A 16,877-nucleotide genomic window follows, 5' to 3' on the forward strand; every position below is an offset into this window, starting at 1 on the left:
GAGCAGTAAGACCACTACTCTATTAGCCCAAAATTAGCTTTTCCAACATTACTTATTCTCCACATGATCTGATCTGACAAGAGATTTGTTAATGGTTTAATGTCCTCCTTCAACAACAAATTCTTCTACCATTTTAGTTTGAAAAGGATTGGTTCTGTGATTTCTGGGCAAGTTCTGCAAATCAAGGAAGTACTAACCACTGCTTAAGTGCATTCAAATAAATATTCCTGTTGTGCCCAGATTCACTCCATGACTTTTGCCCTCTGTCTCTAAGTAAGTTAAACTACTTGCCTTTAACATAAATATGGCAACAATTTATTATTGACAGTTGAGCTGTAGCTGGTCACTATTAATTTAATTATCAAAATGTTTGAGGACCAGTTCTAAAGCTTTAGTATATTTTGTGCTGCTAAAAGATGCACTTCAGTGATCCATTCAGAACGGTTCCAGTAGCACATTAAAGGTTGCCACTAAAGTCAACAGGAGTCTTCGCATATAACTTAAAGTATTTTTATTGACAGGGTTTTTTTTTTTACAAGCATTTGCTTTTTTATTACTTTCACCAAAATAAAGCATACAGCATACAGTGTTTTCACACATTTAGGAGATAAATAAGTGTATCTTGAATTCTTAAATGCATTGATAGCTTATGTAATACAAAGTTTTTTCTTCATTGATGTTAATTTTAAATACAGCTTGTTTGCCCTTTTTTTTGAAACAAACTTATCTTGTTACCATACGTTTCCCTTGTTAACTTATAGATGTCTAAATAACAATTGGGAAACTGCAGTGATATTTATTGCTAGAGACAAAAAGTTGCTCTATTGGGATGAAACCTGTATATCAAGTTATGAACTGGTAAATTAAAAAAAAAACCCTAAACGTACACTGTCAATTGAACTGATACAGAAAAACTTTAAAGCATAACAACGGTTTAACCTTCACCTCTAATTTGTGTGTAGAATAATAAAAAAATAATCCAATTTTCATATTTCCACACTGATTGGTATGCATGTTAATTATGGTATTTTCTGAATTTCATTTAGAATTTACAGTAAACTTGTTTGTAATTACAAATAAAGAGCAGTATAAAGACAAAATCTCATACTACATTTCTCCTGAAGTTACCAACTATGTTAAATGCATAATTTAAGATCATAACTACAATCCCATTCAATTTAATCAAATATCATAGGACTAACTTCATGTGCTCAGAGTTTCATGCTGCATAGTTGAGAAAGGAAAAAATTACGTGGCACTTAGTATCTTTAATGGCACTTCTTTCAGCAGAGGATAGTATGCATTTGTATTACTATAGCCAAGCTTACTCTTCAAAACAGTATTTTAATATATGCATGAAAAATACATAGAACACTAAATAAAGCAACACTTCCTATGTTGTGTTTCAAGCTTTAGCTAATGGTACAAGGATCATCATTGCTTGGTTTCATTTCCCCTTCCAGCAATAAAGTGATCACAGCTTTACTCAAGTAGCTGCATGTTCCCTTTTTTCCAATTGGGTGAGTGTTGTAGAATGCAGTCATGTCGTCCTGCAGGAGAGGGAAAAGCAGTTGCCAAATTTTTTTAAATCCAAGAACCAAACCACAGGTAGCACGTGAACTAATTCATTTATCAGATCAACAACATAGGTTTCCTTCACTGAACATCTGTTTTGCACAGTTAATGATGTTAAAACATCTGCTTATTCTTGGCTGCTGTAATAAAGGTTCAACTCTAACTCAGGAAATTGGTTATTTTTATTAAATCAAGGGCAGAGATTGTGTGGTGAAAATATTAGACTTCTGTAGTTTGAAGGTGTGTTTGAAATTACTGGAGTAAATAGTTTTGACATTTATTACATGTTAACAGGGAATTAACAAAGTTCAAAATACTTGCAAGTCAGTTTAATGGAAGGCCATAGTTCCGACAAATTAGGATTTCTTTTAGCAGTGTTTGTTAGAAAAACCTGAGACAGAATATCATCAGAACAATCCTAAATAGGCTACAGTTACCTGCCAGTGGGCATATACCTGGGAATATGGGAGAGTCAGGTTCCAGAAAATTTTAACGTAAGGAGTTGGAATTTCCAACAACAATCTTAAAGATACTATTCGCAACTATAAATTGGGATCTCTTTCTAAGAGACAAAAAGGCATTGTTCTAAGTAGATCGGGGCTTGGGAAAAAATCCATCACTTTAATGGAGGCTAGGGCAGCACTAGTAAAAACTTGGTTTTGTGTGGGATTTTTCTTTCTGTTTATAGCCATTCGGGACTTCCAGCTTGTCACAGAAGCCAGTAGCCTACTGAAGATACTGTGCAGAGCTGGCACTTAATAGCCATTTGTGTGGATGGTAAGTCTGATTTTGCTATGGCTACAACCACAGAGTCATTACCCCCAAACTGGGCAGGCCAAAATAATCATAATTTAAAGAAAATTGTGTCCTTTTAAAAACAAAGGTATTGTGCAAGGTGATATTTTGCTATGGCTGGATATCTGGCTTGCTTTCAAATCTTATTACAAAAAAGTAGTGGCAAAAAAGTGAGCCTTGAAACTTTTGAAAGAATTCTTAAGGAACACATCCTTCCTCATCTTTTGAAGGAGCTAAATTCAGGAACAGGAAGTGCTGTTGCATATCAATATGTTATGAATCAATACATTATTCAGAGCTAGCACAGATATCTCTGAATATATTGTGCACAATAAAATGCCAGATGGAGCGAGGAAGATCATCCTCAGTAGCACAGGGCCTTGTCCCGCTGCTTTACTCATATTTCTTCCTTCAACCAGTTCAATGAACCTGGCTTTATTACAGAATTTCAGAGCTTTGAGGCACCAAAACTTGCAGCAAGAATATTTAGATGTCTTTAAAGCATAAAACCTAAAATCCCAGCGAAGTAAATCTTAAAAGCTACTTAATGATCAAGATTCATTTATTTGGATTTTAAGCCTTAGAGATTAAAAGCCTGCTATGTCATGAATGCAACTCTAGCACAAAAAACAGTAGCTAAGAACGATTTTGCATTTCAAGTTCTTACATTAGTATTGTCAATATGAGTTCTTTGGCTACTAAATTTTTCTTAGTATCTGCGTACAGAAGATCCTAAGTTCACACTTCCTTGCTGAGCTTTAGTTTTGTCTTTCTTTTTTTGTTATTCTTAACTCTTCTCTGTTCTAGTGTCCCCCCTAGTTAATTCTTTCCCCTTTAATGAATATTATAACTACTTCAGCTTTACCCAGACTGACATTTCAGAGCTACGTAACATTGTGTGCGTTCTCCTTACCATACCAGTTTGAATTCGCAATTCAACAACAAAGTAAGTGTGCATCTTTTATCTGCTTACGGGCTCTTTGCAGACTTATGCAGCACTTGGGTATATTAATTTATTATTTGTGTTCCATTCTGAACTCCTATCACTTGCTTTTTGTTCTAAGCCACACAGAATTAACATTTATAACTAACTTCAATAAGAATGGTAAATTTTATAGACAGTAATATTTTACTCACTTGTTTTTCAGCTCCCTTTGGACTGCTGTGATCTTTCTGAAAGTCATGAAATGCTTCTTGCACCACTTTGTCCAAGTCCACTTTGTCCTGGAACTCTAGCTCAGGATTTCTCTCCAAAATAACAGATATAACCATCAACAACTAGAAGGCAGAAAAAGACCGTAAGTCTTGAAATTTGATTTGTTAAAATTCAGGTTACATAAAAACACTTTTAATAATTGCATATGCCTCTTTCAAGCAGGAAGCCATTTAATAATGGCACAAATAATAGTGCAGAGATAATAGAATTCTGACTTTGATAAAAGAATCACTGAAAAAGCAGGCTTTTATGAAAGGTTACAATTTCTGGTGACTAACTAGTTAAGGGCGCTGTGTAAATGATTGACATTAACATCTAACTTTGCTGCGAGCCAGGGAAGTTATTTTCCAGTTTATTCAGTTCACTGTGTGGCTGCACAATTGCTGGTGCTCAGCCAACGGAGATGGGGAAAAGCAGCAAACACTGAACCTCAGCATTTGATGTTTTGAGGCATAATCATGCATGGTATAACCATACTATGACAGAGTTCATAAAAACCGAAGTCAATAGACACCAATAAAAAGTCTCGGTTCAAGAGAATTTACATTCCTTATATCTGAAAGGCTTAAAATAGGAAGGTGAACATGACGAGTGGCCTGTCGTAAAACTACAGGCGGGCAGTAGAGTCTATATCGGTCATCTTGGGTTGTGCTAATTGTGTTACCTTTTAGCAAAAATTGAGGATGTTCTAGCAAGCAGCACGACCATTAGTTGTTAGCCAGAACTGAGATGGATTTGACTTTACTGTGGAGGAATTCTCACACACACCAGAGGTATATACTTGGGAACTAACAATGAATGCTGCTGACAGCACAGATGTCAGTTACCGAGGGTACAGATGCTCTTGATCTGTTCAAAAAGTGTGCAATGGTGAGGAAGGAGTTTAAACAGCCTCTTGCTTTACTGTTAGGTATGGGAACATAAGGAAACGGGAAGTCAGTTCATTTCAGTAGCATAAAGCGACTTAGTAGACAGCCTCAGCAAAATGTGAAAGAAGAATCAATCGCAGGGCAAACGATATTTTAGAGCAGTTTTTTCCTTAGACCTAGAAAATTGTTAAGAACAGGCTAGGAAAGCTTCTTTGGAATTATTCTTCTTCTTAGTTTTCACCTCCTGTGACCTAATTGTATTGGCACTGTCATTAATATTTATCTATTTGCTGAAGGGGAAGAAGATCAAGAACTTAGTATATTCTGAACATGTTAACAGGAACCTGTTTAATCATACAAAAGTCCACGGAGAAACCACTGAAGCAAGTGTTTGTATTTAAAATGCTATTTCTTCAAATACTTGAGCCTCAGTTACTTTTTTTTTTTTTTTTAAGCTGTAACATACTCATGTACATTACAAAATTTCATTTGTTGTAGGCCACAGACCTCTACAATAATTTGCCTGTATTCCGGCTGGTCGATATTTTGCAGCATATCTTCAACTAGAAGGGAAAAATTCATTTCATACATCGTCATATCCGATAAGGTTGGTTGCTGAAAAACAAATAATACTTTTTACTCAAAGACCATTTTCATTAAATCAAAACCACCCCCAGGTAGAGCCTATTTGCTGAATAAATAATACTCAACTAAGAAATATGACCACTGTAGGATCAAAAAGGGAGCAGATTTCAGAGTCCATGACTTGGAAAGGGTCTTCTAGACTTATGCCTTTATAAAAGTGTTTTAATAAAAATAACTGACTCCCATTGTATTCTAATTGTATTTTACTCAGAACCAAAAAGAAAACTTGAAAATACTTTTTTTTTTAATCATAACAGGAACAAATTACCGTAAGTAATACATTATGGCATAAAATTGACATTAACAATAAAATAATTCACCATTAATAGTCAGGTAGAGCAGAAATAACTGAGCATCTTTGCTGGTTTTACCTGTGGTAAAAATTTCCCTGCTACTATTAATCCATTAGGGGTTCTCTCCAAGATCTGCCACACCCGATCATAGAATCCAGCAGGAGTTCGATTGAGAGAACCATCTATCTGCCTTCTGTTTAGCCAGCCTCTGTGGACAAAGAAAATTGAGAACTTGAAGTAAAAAACTGCTACAGATGCAGAACCAAGCCATGTTCTGTGGTAAGCAGTAAGGTAAGCAGTGACATCAAATACATATTAATGATGCATATGCAGTATATGTTGTGCTTTCTGGTACGTTATGCTCTAAAGCAAACAAAATCAAGATGCTCAGCACACAGAGGTTAGAATGTTATTCTTATGCATGTGTTTGTGCTTTATGTAACTGGAGTAAAAGAATTAACTGTGAATTCTATCCAGTGCAGTACGGTAACAGTACTAGGCTGAATTCATCATGTCTAATGAATTTAAGTCGCCATAAACTAAACCATATCTAGAACAGAAGTCACTGTGTGGTACCTATGACAGCCAAATTTATACACACTGAAAAAAACCAATATTGACTATAATACTAAAATTTGTTTTATCATACTACAGTAGGCAAAACAATTCATTATGTAAATACAGCTCAATGAGCACAGACCTGGTTCCAGTAGGCTGTTTGAAAAGAGAAGGGAGGGAGAAAAAAAAAAAAAAATGTCTTGGTCAACTTTGTTAACGTTGTTGTTCTGCAGAACTTTTGTAGCCTACCTCAAATGAAATTCAGCACTAATATTTTGGGGGTTTTTTTAGTTTGGTTTTTTTGTGTGGTGGTTTTTTTATTTATTTTTTTTTATTATTTTTCCTCTGTATTGCTAGATTAACTTGATATGTTCAGAGTAAAATTACTTGTCAATAAAATTACTTGTTTATGCAGATACCAGTGTGCCTGATGAAATAACAAAAAGATCTTACATTGAAAAACCTTAATCTTAAATTCTGGAGAAATGGTGAGAATTCCTTCTGAGACCTGACCAGAAAAGAGAACTTCAATTCAGACAACTCCACATATGTTCTTACACTTTTCTTAAGTTTCTTAGTTTAGCTCCCAACTACACTAGAAAACCAAGCAAACAGTGTGTTGTGGCTTGGGTTTTTTTTGTTGGTGGTGTTTTTTGCGTTCTTTTTTTTTTCTTTTTTTAAGAAAGGAACAAAAGTATCACTAAGTGGTGCATCTTCTGAACTGGTTTGAGCTCTAGGTAACTGGGATATGATTTCTGAAAACAAAGGAGATATTTAAAGCTTTAAAGCACTTGTGATACAATAGCTGTCACTGACTTACTATTGATTTCTAATTACTTTACCACTGCCAGGATCAAGCCAATATGCAGCATTTTTTCCCCTGTGTAACTGTATTGGATTAACATGACAAATTAAGAAAAAATGTCTCAACAAAACATTTAACTGTCAAAAACTTGTGCCTGTTATGACAGTTCCATCTCATTCTCTGCACAGCTCTGTCCTTGGACTAGGACAAGAAAACTCATAAAAACAAAAAGACAAGTTGCAATAGAAATAAAAGGTTGTTTTCTTAATACAAAGACAGAAGCATTTGAAGATGTCAAAAATATTCTGACCTGTCTAAATTACTGTGGTAAGGAAGAGAGTCCTGTAAACTGTATGAGCAAAATGAGTTTTATAACTGTTTGGAACATTAAAAGAACAGTGCTCCATTTTAAAAAGGCTACTCGCAATCTTGTGACCTACATAAATAGGTCAAAAAGAATACCCGTGGAAGTCTGCACTCTGTTGACAATGTATATATAAATGTATATTTATCTGTATGGTATCATATCCTGGAGCCCAGTGTAAGAGGTAGGAAAATTGCAAAAATTTTATCCTCCATGAAAACTTGGAGAGACTGTTAGGGAGGTACATGTACCACTAGCCCTTCATGTATGACAAATTAATTGGCAGTTATGTATGGTATCACAGCAGCAGAGATTTTTTCTAAAAATTGCAACAATAGGCAAAACTGTCACAGAAAGAAAATGCACGGATACAGTGTTCTGTATTTCCTGTCAAGAAGAGAACTTTTTAAAACAAGTCACTAATGGGTAAGGAAAAACAAAATAGTAATACTGTACAGGAAGAAGTTAAAGAATAGGAAGTTTTGAAGGATATGCTGGCTAGCTTTTGTACTCAGATAACCCTCCAAAAAGAATCTTCATCGTCAGAAAATCAACCAGAGTGCTCTTTGCTGACCCAGCTATTGTCCATTAAAGGAATCAAAAGCAGAAGGCACTGTGACAACTCAGGTAAGATCTCTAATGAAGGATGGTGCTTCAATTTCTTACTGTGATTGACCAAATTGTTTCCCAAATAACATAATGTTTAATGGAAAACGCTGCAAAGAGAAACCTAGGGTTGTTCTGCAAAGGTTTTAGAGGAATAATGTCAGCATCAACATGAGTAGAGATGGCAACTAAACAGCAAGCATTAATAACCACAACCAAGACACTGAAAAGCATGTGGAAGATACAGATTATATAGTCAGTTGGACCGAGAGATTCTACATTGCACAAATTGTATAAGAGAGCAGACACCGATTTAAGGAGCTTGTTTCTCAGGCATTACAGATTGGGGAAAAAAACAGAATGTGTTTTGAATGAAGCAGGAACGTAAGTAGTATGACGTGGTATATTTCCTCTTTGTTGAGAGAAAAGGCCATCATCCGTTCAGTCAAGGACTACAGAAATTATCATCAGTATTATGCGCCAAAGTTTAATCTAACTTAACTAGAAGTAAAATCTAAAGGAAGACTTTTGATTTTACTCTTATCAAGACAGCTAAGCGGAAATATTGTAATTTTAACTTTTGTCTTGCACACTTTGTACCACAATGAATGCTCTTTTTGGCAGCTAGTTACAGCGTGGAGAAAAGATTACAGGTTTCAGGCAGCACCACTATCTCTTGAGAATTCTAGAGAACATCTGTTCTTAATTCATATAATAAGCTAGAAGAAAGAGGGCACTGAACAGCAGACAAATTGTTCTTACAAGTTACTTAAGTAGACGGTATTGAGTAATTTTTGGCTCCTTTCCCCGCATCAAAGAATGTAATACTTCACATTACTGCCAAAGGATAGAGATTACTACTATAAAGTAAGACTTCCGCAAAGATAAAGCTGAGAAGGCAAGATGCAATATAAAAGAAACAATTGTAGAACCTGGACACAGGTGAAAGAATGAAAAAGTGCATTTTTGCTACCCTTCCTTAAATAAGTACGTTACTGATTGCAGATGCCTGGTGATTTCAGGTGTATACAAAGTAGTTCAGAAATGAAAATTACTTGAACAGCCTATTATGAATGAAAACAGGTGCCACAAACCCACACATCTCATTACCTCCCCTGCTGCTGTGGTTGAAGAATATCCAGCAGAAGCTGCTTCACTTCACTAGGGGACAGCTGGTATAAGTCCTTGGCTGGCATATCCCCAGCACGGATTTTCAGTTCGTATTTCATAGCATGGATAATCCATCTGAAGTAAAGGGAGGAAAACGTTCATTAATTAAATACAAGGTTTCCAAAGATGAAAAATTAGTCGAATAAAATAGCTCATAAGAATGCCACGTGGTCCTGCTATTTGGCTGTCAGGACATGCATAAAACATCAAACCAATACTCTACTACTGTTACTGTACTGTGGAATTTACTCAGATTTTGTGCGTGTTTGCAGTATGATACAAATTGAAAGGGATAATCTATAGATTTTAAGAAATGGGTTGTGAAGCATGCTTTTCACAGGGAAGATATATTTGACCACATATTCCCCTACATCCCATGTTCATCAAGACAAACATTTACCTGCCTTTTGATGTTAAAATTCCTACTCAGAATTACGCTCTGACAGTATATGCATTTTGATGATGAGTTTAAAAAAACAAATGTAAAAATTAAATTATTTTACATTTAAAAAGACTTGAGGGCTTATTTATAGTTTTAGCCTTTGAAATTCCTTTTTGCAGTCTGTCGCACTTTTCTTTCTTTTACTACTCCCTTTTGAAAAGATTTGATTAAATAAAAATATGGTGACAGTGAAGAATTTTCAGCGTTGGGTATCAGAGAGGCAGAACTTTGCAAATTATTGAAGGAAAATGCTGACTTTTATTCTGCACATTACATAAACACAGTGCTACGGCCTTTAATGTAATATCAAAGATGAAATAATGTATAGATGCATCTGAAGCAAGATAACTGAGCATGCAGCTCAGTCTCTTACCATCTACATTGCTCAGTTCAAGTAGGTATTAGTATCAAAAGGGAAAAGAAACTTAACTAGTTTTTCTTCAAACAGTCCATCATAGAACACCTGATCAAGTGTGGGTTACATCAAAGAGCCTTACTCTGTTTATCAGAAAATGCAGAGTATTGCTAAGAGAGTTACCGTGTCGTCAGTATAGCCACATTCCACAGGCATTTATTATTTAGCCTACAAGGTACTGAATGTTTTTGTTTATGTAAGTCAAGTCACAGTCTTTCTGCAGGCTTCTTAGTAACTACACAGAATTCTGAAATGTCAGGCCAACAGATTCAACTTTGCTTTAAATATCAGGTTTCTAGGACCATTCATTTGAAGGTGCAGGATACGAGAGAATACTAGGCAACATGGACATATTACATTATCCAGAACACACTACTTTTATTTATTTTAGTGGTGCATAGTGTCCTTCTCTTGTTACTAGGATTAACAAACACTACCGGCTTAGGAATCGGTTCTTTTTTCCACTGATGACTCAAATGTATCTGTGTGGAAGTCATTCACTGGTATTTTTGCTTTGCAGTGGCCTACAAAACATAGCAAAGTCAAGAGTGGACCTCCTACCGAACTCTTCACTGATAAGAGGTGGGTAGAAGTCAGTTGGCTGGAGGTTTTTATAGTAATAGGGCTGTCAGGAACTTGATCTATTTCAACATGAAACCCTGAAAACAAATCAATAACAAGACACTAAATCAAATCATTATCAAACTGGAATGGTGTTTCTGTGAGAAGGTTAATTTTGCTCACTGGAGTGGGTGATAACACTGAAATAAAGGAAATTGAATCTCTAGCATTAACCTTGGAAGAAAGAAAAAAAAAAATTGCAAAAAGGATTCGCTACAGAGAATGAGGAAGGGGAGGAAAGAGGAGTAACATGGATCTGTAGAGGGTACAGAAAAGGTATTTAAGTGCAAAAGGATAGATGTACTTGCAGTTTAATACAGGTGATTTGAAAAGTTTTTGTTTTTATGATGACTGGAGTGTACTGGAATGTACTGCTAAAGTGGAAGCATGAATATTGTCTGCTAGAAAAAAGACTGCTGGTAACTACCTCCAGTGCCGAAATGCTGTATTTTCTCTATGAAAAAAATGTGGAAGATGGAACACTTAAGTTCTAATTCTAAAGCATGCTCTCTAATTCTGTAAATCTCAGTCAGTAGCACCTGGCCTCTTCAAAGGAGTGATTTTTCAAATGCATCTGTCTCTTCCTAAATGTGAAAAAATAATTAATTTCTGTAGATAGCAAAGTACGTGCAGATACCATGGAATATAACGCTCCAGCACAGACTATTTGTAGGTCACCTTATTAAAAAACTAAATAGAACAATCCAGTAGGTAAATAATGCTTTAAACTTGATTCAGGTTTGTGGTTCCTAAGCTATGTGTAGCTTAGCCTCACCTATTTAGTATAGCATTGGACAATTACGGAGCTGATGAACAGTCAAGAAGTGTTGTGTGCGTCTGTAATAGGGATGCTGTTCAGCTGAGGGGGGTTGTTTTGGGGTTTTTTTGGAGAACAAAAAGACATTTTTAGCAACCTTACAGGACAAATCAGGTTTTTCTTTACCATGGCAGTTAAGTATTTTTGCGTAGAAAACTGCTCTTGAACAACATCTTTGTTATGCTGGCTATCAGATATTCGGATTCACCGAGTATCAGAAGTATACCTTGGTGCCTCAAAATATTTTAAGAAAAGCTGTAATGGTAAATACATTTGAACTGCAGTAGGCTTTTAGTACCTGAAGTCCCCATTTCAGACAACACTCTAAAGGAACAAGCTATCTTCTTAGGTAGATTACTGTGCTGAAACTTTGAAAAGAAATAGTTTAAGTACTTTGAAACACTGTTTCCAAGGGATTTGTTGCTCATGGTTGCCAGACTTTTAACATTGATTTAGGCAAGGCTATATTATAAGCTCAGCACTTAATAGAAACCAGAGAATGGAACTAGAAGTGTACGTTGACTTGGAGGCGAATTGTGTGGTTTCAGAAGGGAATCAAATTCATGCTGCATCCCTCCTCCACGATTGCATTTATGCAGTCCCTACCCTTTACCCATTTGCCCCAAACCTACATGACATAGGCGACTGCTCAAGTGAGCAAAGAGCTTTTAAAGGCCTCATCCAGGAGCCTGAATTCTAGACTGTACTTTTCCCTCTTTCTTCCTCAAGTCCCAAAAGTCTCTGACAGCAGCAGCTCTTACTGTCCTCTCTACCTCTCGATTCTTCCCTCCCTGCCAGTACAGTACATCCCTAGCCTCCGGCCATGGCCCTCTAACCTGCCTGAGAGGTGGGCAGGCAGCGGCACACCCTGTGTGCAGCTACATTACCTATGGGGCACTGTAAAGGAAGAACCAGCGTTTGGTTTGGTGTGATCCATTATGCTTCTAGGACTCTCTGTCCACATCACATGTTTACCAGTAATGAAATTCATGCCGGTTACCAGCCTTAAGCATGTGCCGCACACTTGTACCTAGTACATGATAGAGAGATTGCTGTAGAGATTGCCTTGCTGCCCATGCACAGAGAGCAAACTGTGAGCAGACTTTGCATCCACTCTGCAACTGGGAAACTCTGGATGGCCCCCAGTGTGCTGTATCTCTGCTGCCAGGTTAAGAAACTGTCTCAGAAGCACCACTAATACACTCGAGTGCATGCTCTGTTATTTCAGGTATGGACGTGAGGCCAGTTGCAATCTAAACCAGAACCCCTTCAGCTCACGGAGACTCGCTGCGTCTATGCGAGAGCTATGCGCAGTCTGGTGAGCCAGCTGGTCGCTGCTTCCTTGGCTGCCAGATGAGCCAGGCAGAACATTGCCGGTTGGCTGCCAGCAGGACAGGGTGACCTGGAGGCAGCACCCTTGCCGCTGCTCTCTTGCTGTACAGAATGCATCTAACCCCACTACACTGTTTTTGGTTTTAAAGCCCTAACACGATAGGGACAAAGCTTTGAAAAATCCTATAGTTTGCTGTATTATTAGCTGTAGGAAAGCTTCAAATAGGCTATTACAAGGACTGCCCCTCCTCCACTTTACGCTGTTTACTGGCAAATTTGAGATTAGTTGTGTACCTGGTTTTGGCACACTTCCTAGAAATGTAAAATTGAAGTATACAAGTTTTGCTGCATCATCTTATATAAACCATTTTTGCACTGTAGCAACAATCTGTTGAAGTATGTATGTTCCCCTGCAATACTAGTAGTACAAAGAACAATAAATACTTTACTGACCCGATCCGTATCTTCAGCATGCCACTGAAAAGTTCAGGTGAATTTGAGATAATCCAGCCAATATGTATGACAAGTTCCTGCTGAACTACGGCTTCTCTTTCATCTTGTAAATGACATTTTTCATAGATGATGTTCTTAATCACTCCCGGGGATAAGGGATTAGAAATAACTTCTTCCTCTTGGCCAAAAGCTCCAAGTGTCACCTACGGCATATTGAAAACAATTCAGAAGATAGGGACAGGAATAAAAGCACCATAGAAGCAATTCAGAAATGAAGCTTCACAAACTCTGCTTTTCTTGTTAGAATTCCACAATACAGAAATAACTTTATGTCAATGACTGATACTTGTTAATACTGTTAGTTGGATGCTATTAAAATAATGAAATTCACTAAAGTGGAATATTTTCCACTAAAGTGGAATATATTCCATATTTCCACAGTAAATATGGAATATATTTTTCCAAATGAAAACAGAAGTACAAGACCACTGCTTTGGTTTCAAAACTGACTGTATAATTGTGACTGTACGTGAGGTTTAGATAGTCTTTCATTTCTGACATTTCAGCTGTGGAGCTCACTTAACATTCAGAATTAAATTTCTAGTTTTGTTTTCTTATTTTTAATAGCATCCTGAAAGTTATAGCCTTTATTTTAAGAAAATATATTGCTGGTACTGGATTGTTTAACCACAAAAAAGGAATTTTGTTAAAATTCCGATTTGTTTTTAATCTATTGTCAGTAAAACACAGCAACACTGATTTTTCTCCTATAATAAAGATCATTATTATAAAGGGATCAATGAAGGCAAATTAGGTTAAAAAGTTGAGAAGAAGCAGCTACAAATCATGCTGCATGCGGATGCAGCTTCCTCTATAACTGCGTAGCACCAGAAGCACACACCCAGACCTCAGTCTGGAGTAAGACAAAGACAAATCTGTCATAATAGTATTGCATATAGATAAGTCTACACGTATACATATTTTAATACAAAAATAGATAATATTCAATTACTATTATTTGGATACAGCTCTTCGTGAACTTAATTAAAATTACTGTGCTGGGAGGAAAAAAAAAAAGTCCTCCTTAGGAAAGGAAGAAACACTGATGATTAAACTTTGTTTGGAACAGAAAACTAAAATCCTGAAAGACTTTTTGCTCAGTTGCCAGCCATCTGTTGTCTTAGGCTCAATTACAGAGAGAGTGGCTACTTCTTCATTAAGTAAGTTTTAAAAAGAAGCTTTATTACTTGACTCCCTCTATTTTTGTGAAATAAGAGGCCATGTACATACAATCTAAGGACTTATGTAAATCATGTCTCTTCCCTTCTATCTAGACACTGAACTGTCTTTTCAGTATTGTTTTGTCATTAAATTTATTAGCCCATAATATATGTAAGTATTTAATATATCTTTATTTTCTCTGTATTTTTCTTCTTCAACATTTTTTAAGCCATTGGGTACTCCCAAGAGAAGCATCAGAGGCCTTCAAATTTAAAAAGTCCCTTTATTTAGTTTCTCTGTTATCATTCCTTAACACGTTTCTGAGGAGTAAAGACTTACCTGCTTGCCCTGAACTAAAACATTAGTAATAGATGGTGCAAGGCTGTCCACTAGTTTACCTAAAAGACTTGCTGCGAAGCGCACAACAGACCTGAGGGCAGAAAACAGAGCAATCCCACTACATATCAAAAGCTAGTTTAATGAATTCATATATAAGTTTGAAGTCTGCCACAGCAGAGAGCTCAAAACTAACTTGGTATATACGTAGATTATTTATAAAGCGGAATTTGCGTCGGCTATTATGTAATCTTCTATGGATTTTCATTTTTTAGTCTAGATATAGGTTAATGGATCAAAAATAAATTTAGTTAGAACTCATTAAACTACCAGCTCCAGAAAAAGCTTGTCATTCTTTTGTCAGCATCATCTTGAAAACAGACAGGTAAGATACGCCAGCTTCTCTTTTGTGACATTTTCATCATTTTGCAAGATAGAGAGACTAAAAAATTACCAAGCTTAAGGAGGAGTTAGAAAGGTTTTGCAGGAGAAAGTACAACACGTAACACCAAGGCTTTGTTTTGTTTTCCATGCTGAGGTAATATTTTGCATGTGTAGCATGAAGAGACTTGTGTAAACTGCTAGGTTAAAAACTAGCTGTAACTTCCAAGAAAAACATTTTTTCATATATCCAGTTGATGGTTAAAGATATAATTACTTTTAATAATAATTTCCTGACAAAATACAAAGCTAACAGACCTGTATTTGAGCTTTTCTAGCACAGGCTTTTAGGCTACTAAGAATAATTTATCCACAGAGATAATGAACGAGTTGTAATGTTCTATAACGTTAGTAAAAAAGTTCAAACAGTTGATGTTGATTCCTGTGAAAATTGCTACGCACTTCTTAAAATCAAGAGCAAAGCATTTCAAAACGCAAATAAGCAAAGAAAACCAAAATCTCACGGAGCTCCATTTCAGACCTCTGGGCACTTTACCTGTTTCCCATGTACCAGTAAAGTAGTAATATGTGGGGCTATAGAAGAAGAAAATTTCTGTGCAAATGCAGCACTGTAGCGCAACACCAACCTATATGTATGTCACATGGCAATCATGGAAGAGAAATGAAAAACAGTTTACATGTTTTGTTTCTAAAAATACTTTTGAATTTTATTCTTTACAAAAAATACCACCAAGGTATTCTGGGTCTACCTTATTACTGGCAAAGGCCCATTTAACTGTATGAACAGAATAAAATAAAAAATGAAAAACAGTTTCTATATTTACAGACTCATCTGCTAGGAATAATTACAGAGTGAGAGAATAGAATTCAGGACAGGCTCAACTCATTGCATGGATAAAAAGAAATGAAATTTCTACTGAGCTTCAGGGCAAAGAAATTAATAAACAACATGTAAATACCAACCCACTTGCCAAAACCTTTTGAAGTTATTGTGATAAAGTCAGGCTCAAAGCAAATTATTTCAGGGCAATAAATACACTGTGGAAGTGTATCAACTTAACTGATTTATATTTGATCACCAGCCTTGCTACAGAAAGCTATTGATAATATTTTATCGTGCCCTGTAAGAAATAAGAATATTAGTATTCTTTTCTCATTATTTGACTTTAACGAGAACTGTACATCGGCAATAGCACTCATAGCAAAACCAGCTTCTTACTCTCTCATATTTTGGAAGATAACAGTAAGAAAATACTTAATTTTTTTTAAAGCATTATAGACCAGATCTTCAGCTGCAATGAACCAATACCATTTCATCAGTAAAGCTGTCCTTTTCCTTTCCTTCTTTAAGTGTGTAAGGATCCAGCTTTACTCTCTATAAACACATTAGGAAAAAAAAAAATTTGTTGTAAAACAAAAGGAACATGATATATGTATACAAACCAGAGCTTTTTGCTGCCAGCTCGTCTATAGATTCTTTCAATATGCTCAGCAACAGTACCTAAATGCATTAAAAAAACAAAAACAAAAACACAAAACACAAAAAAAAGATGCACAGCTTTTCATTTAATAGTAATAAGGTAAATTTGATGAGATCAGTTAATTCTGAATCAGCTTTAGTAAAGCACTTACCTATTGTGCTCAGCATCTAAAATTTAGATGCAGTCAAGTCCCCTATCATTCAGTTGTATGTTGTTTTGCAAGAAGCCAAACCAGATTTCAGCTAAATTTGCTGCACGTGCTATAAAGAGACTTATGGTATCACCTAGTGTTGCAATATATTGGGGAAAATTAATCTACGTACAGATTTGGCCTATAAAGGTACATCCCCATCATAAGGTACATCCTCGAACTGCAGATTATGTTTTGGATACGGGATGTAGATACTCTCTCCGCTGTCTTGCGTCTTTGTTGAGCTAAAACCTACAGAAAGCAACAGGGA

General features: G+C 36.1%; 1 protein-coding gene across 6 annotated transcripts in view; it reads right to left on the bottom strand.

Annotated features, from left to right (window-relative positions):
- Nucleotides 1-494: 494 nt before the first annotated feature.
- Nucleotides 495-16,877, bottom strand: part of PHKB (phosphorylase kinase regulatory subunit beta) — an 85,330-nt gene continuing 68,947 nt past the window's right edge. For 5 of the 6 annotated variants that reach the window (XM_087738395.1, XM_087738400.1, XM_087738398.1 and 2 more), the window contains 8 exons: nt 16,379-16,436; nt 14,537-14,627; nt 12,977-13,179; nt 8,837-8,971; nt 5,472-5,601; nt 4,963-5,070; nt 3,508-3,648; nt 495-1,550 (listed from right to left, as the gene is read on the bottom strand). In XM_087738395.1, the coding sequence (XP_087594521.1) occupies nt 1,413-1,550; nt 3,508-3,648; nt 4,963-5,070; nt 5,472-5,601; nt 8,837-8,971; nt 12,977-13,179; nt 14,537-14,627; nt 16,379-16,436 (1,004 nt within the window). In that variant the 3' untranslated portion in view covers nt 495-1,412. Of the gene's footprint in view, nt 1,551-3,507; nt 3,649-4,962; nt 5,071-5,471; nt 5,602-8,836; nt 8,972-12,976; nt 13,180-14,536; nt 14,628-15,470; nt 15,562-16,378; nt 16,437-16,877 lie in introns of all 6 variants that reach the window. The other variant, XM_087738396.1, reaches the window with a different exon arrangement.

The sequence above is a fragment of the Nipponia nippon genome, unplaced genomic scaffold (genome assembly GCF_047370975.1).
Source record: "Nipponia nippon isolate SJK-2023a ecotype South Korea unplaced genomic scaffold, ASM4737097v1 scaffold_7, whole genome shotgun sequence".
Classification (NCBI taxonomy): Eukaryota; Metazoa; Chordata; class Aves; order Pelecaniformes; family Threskiornithidae; genus Nipponia; species Nipponia nippon.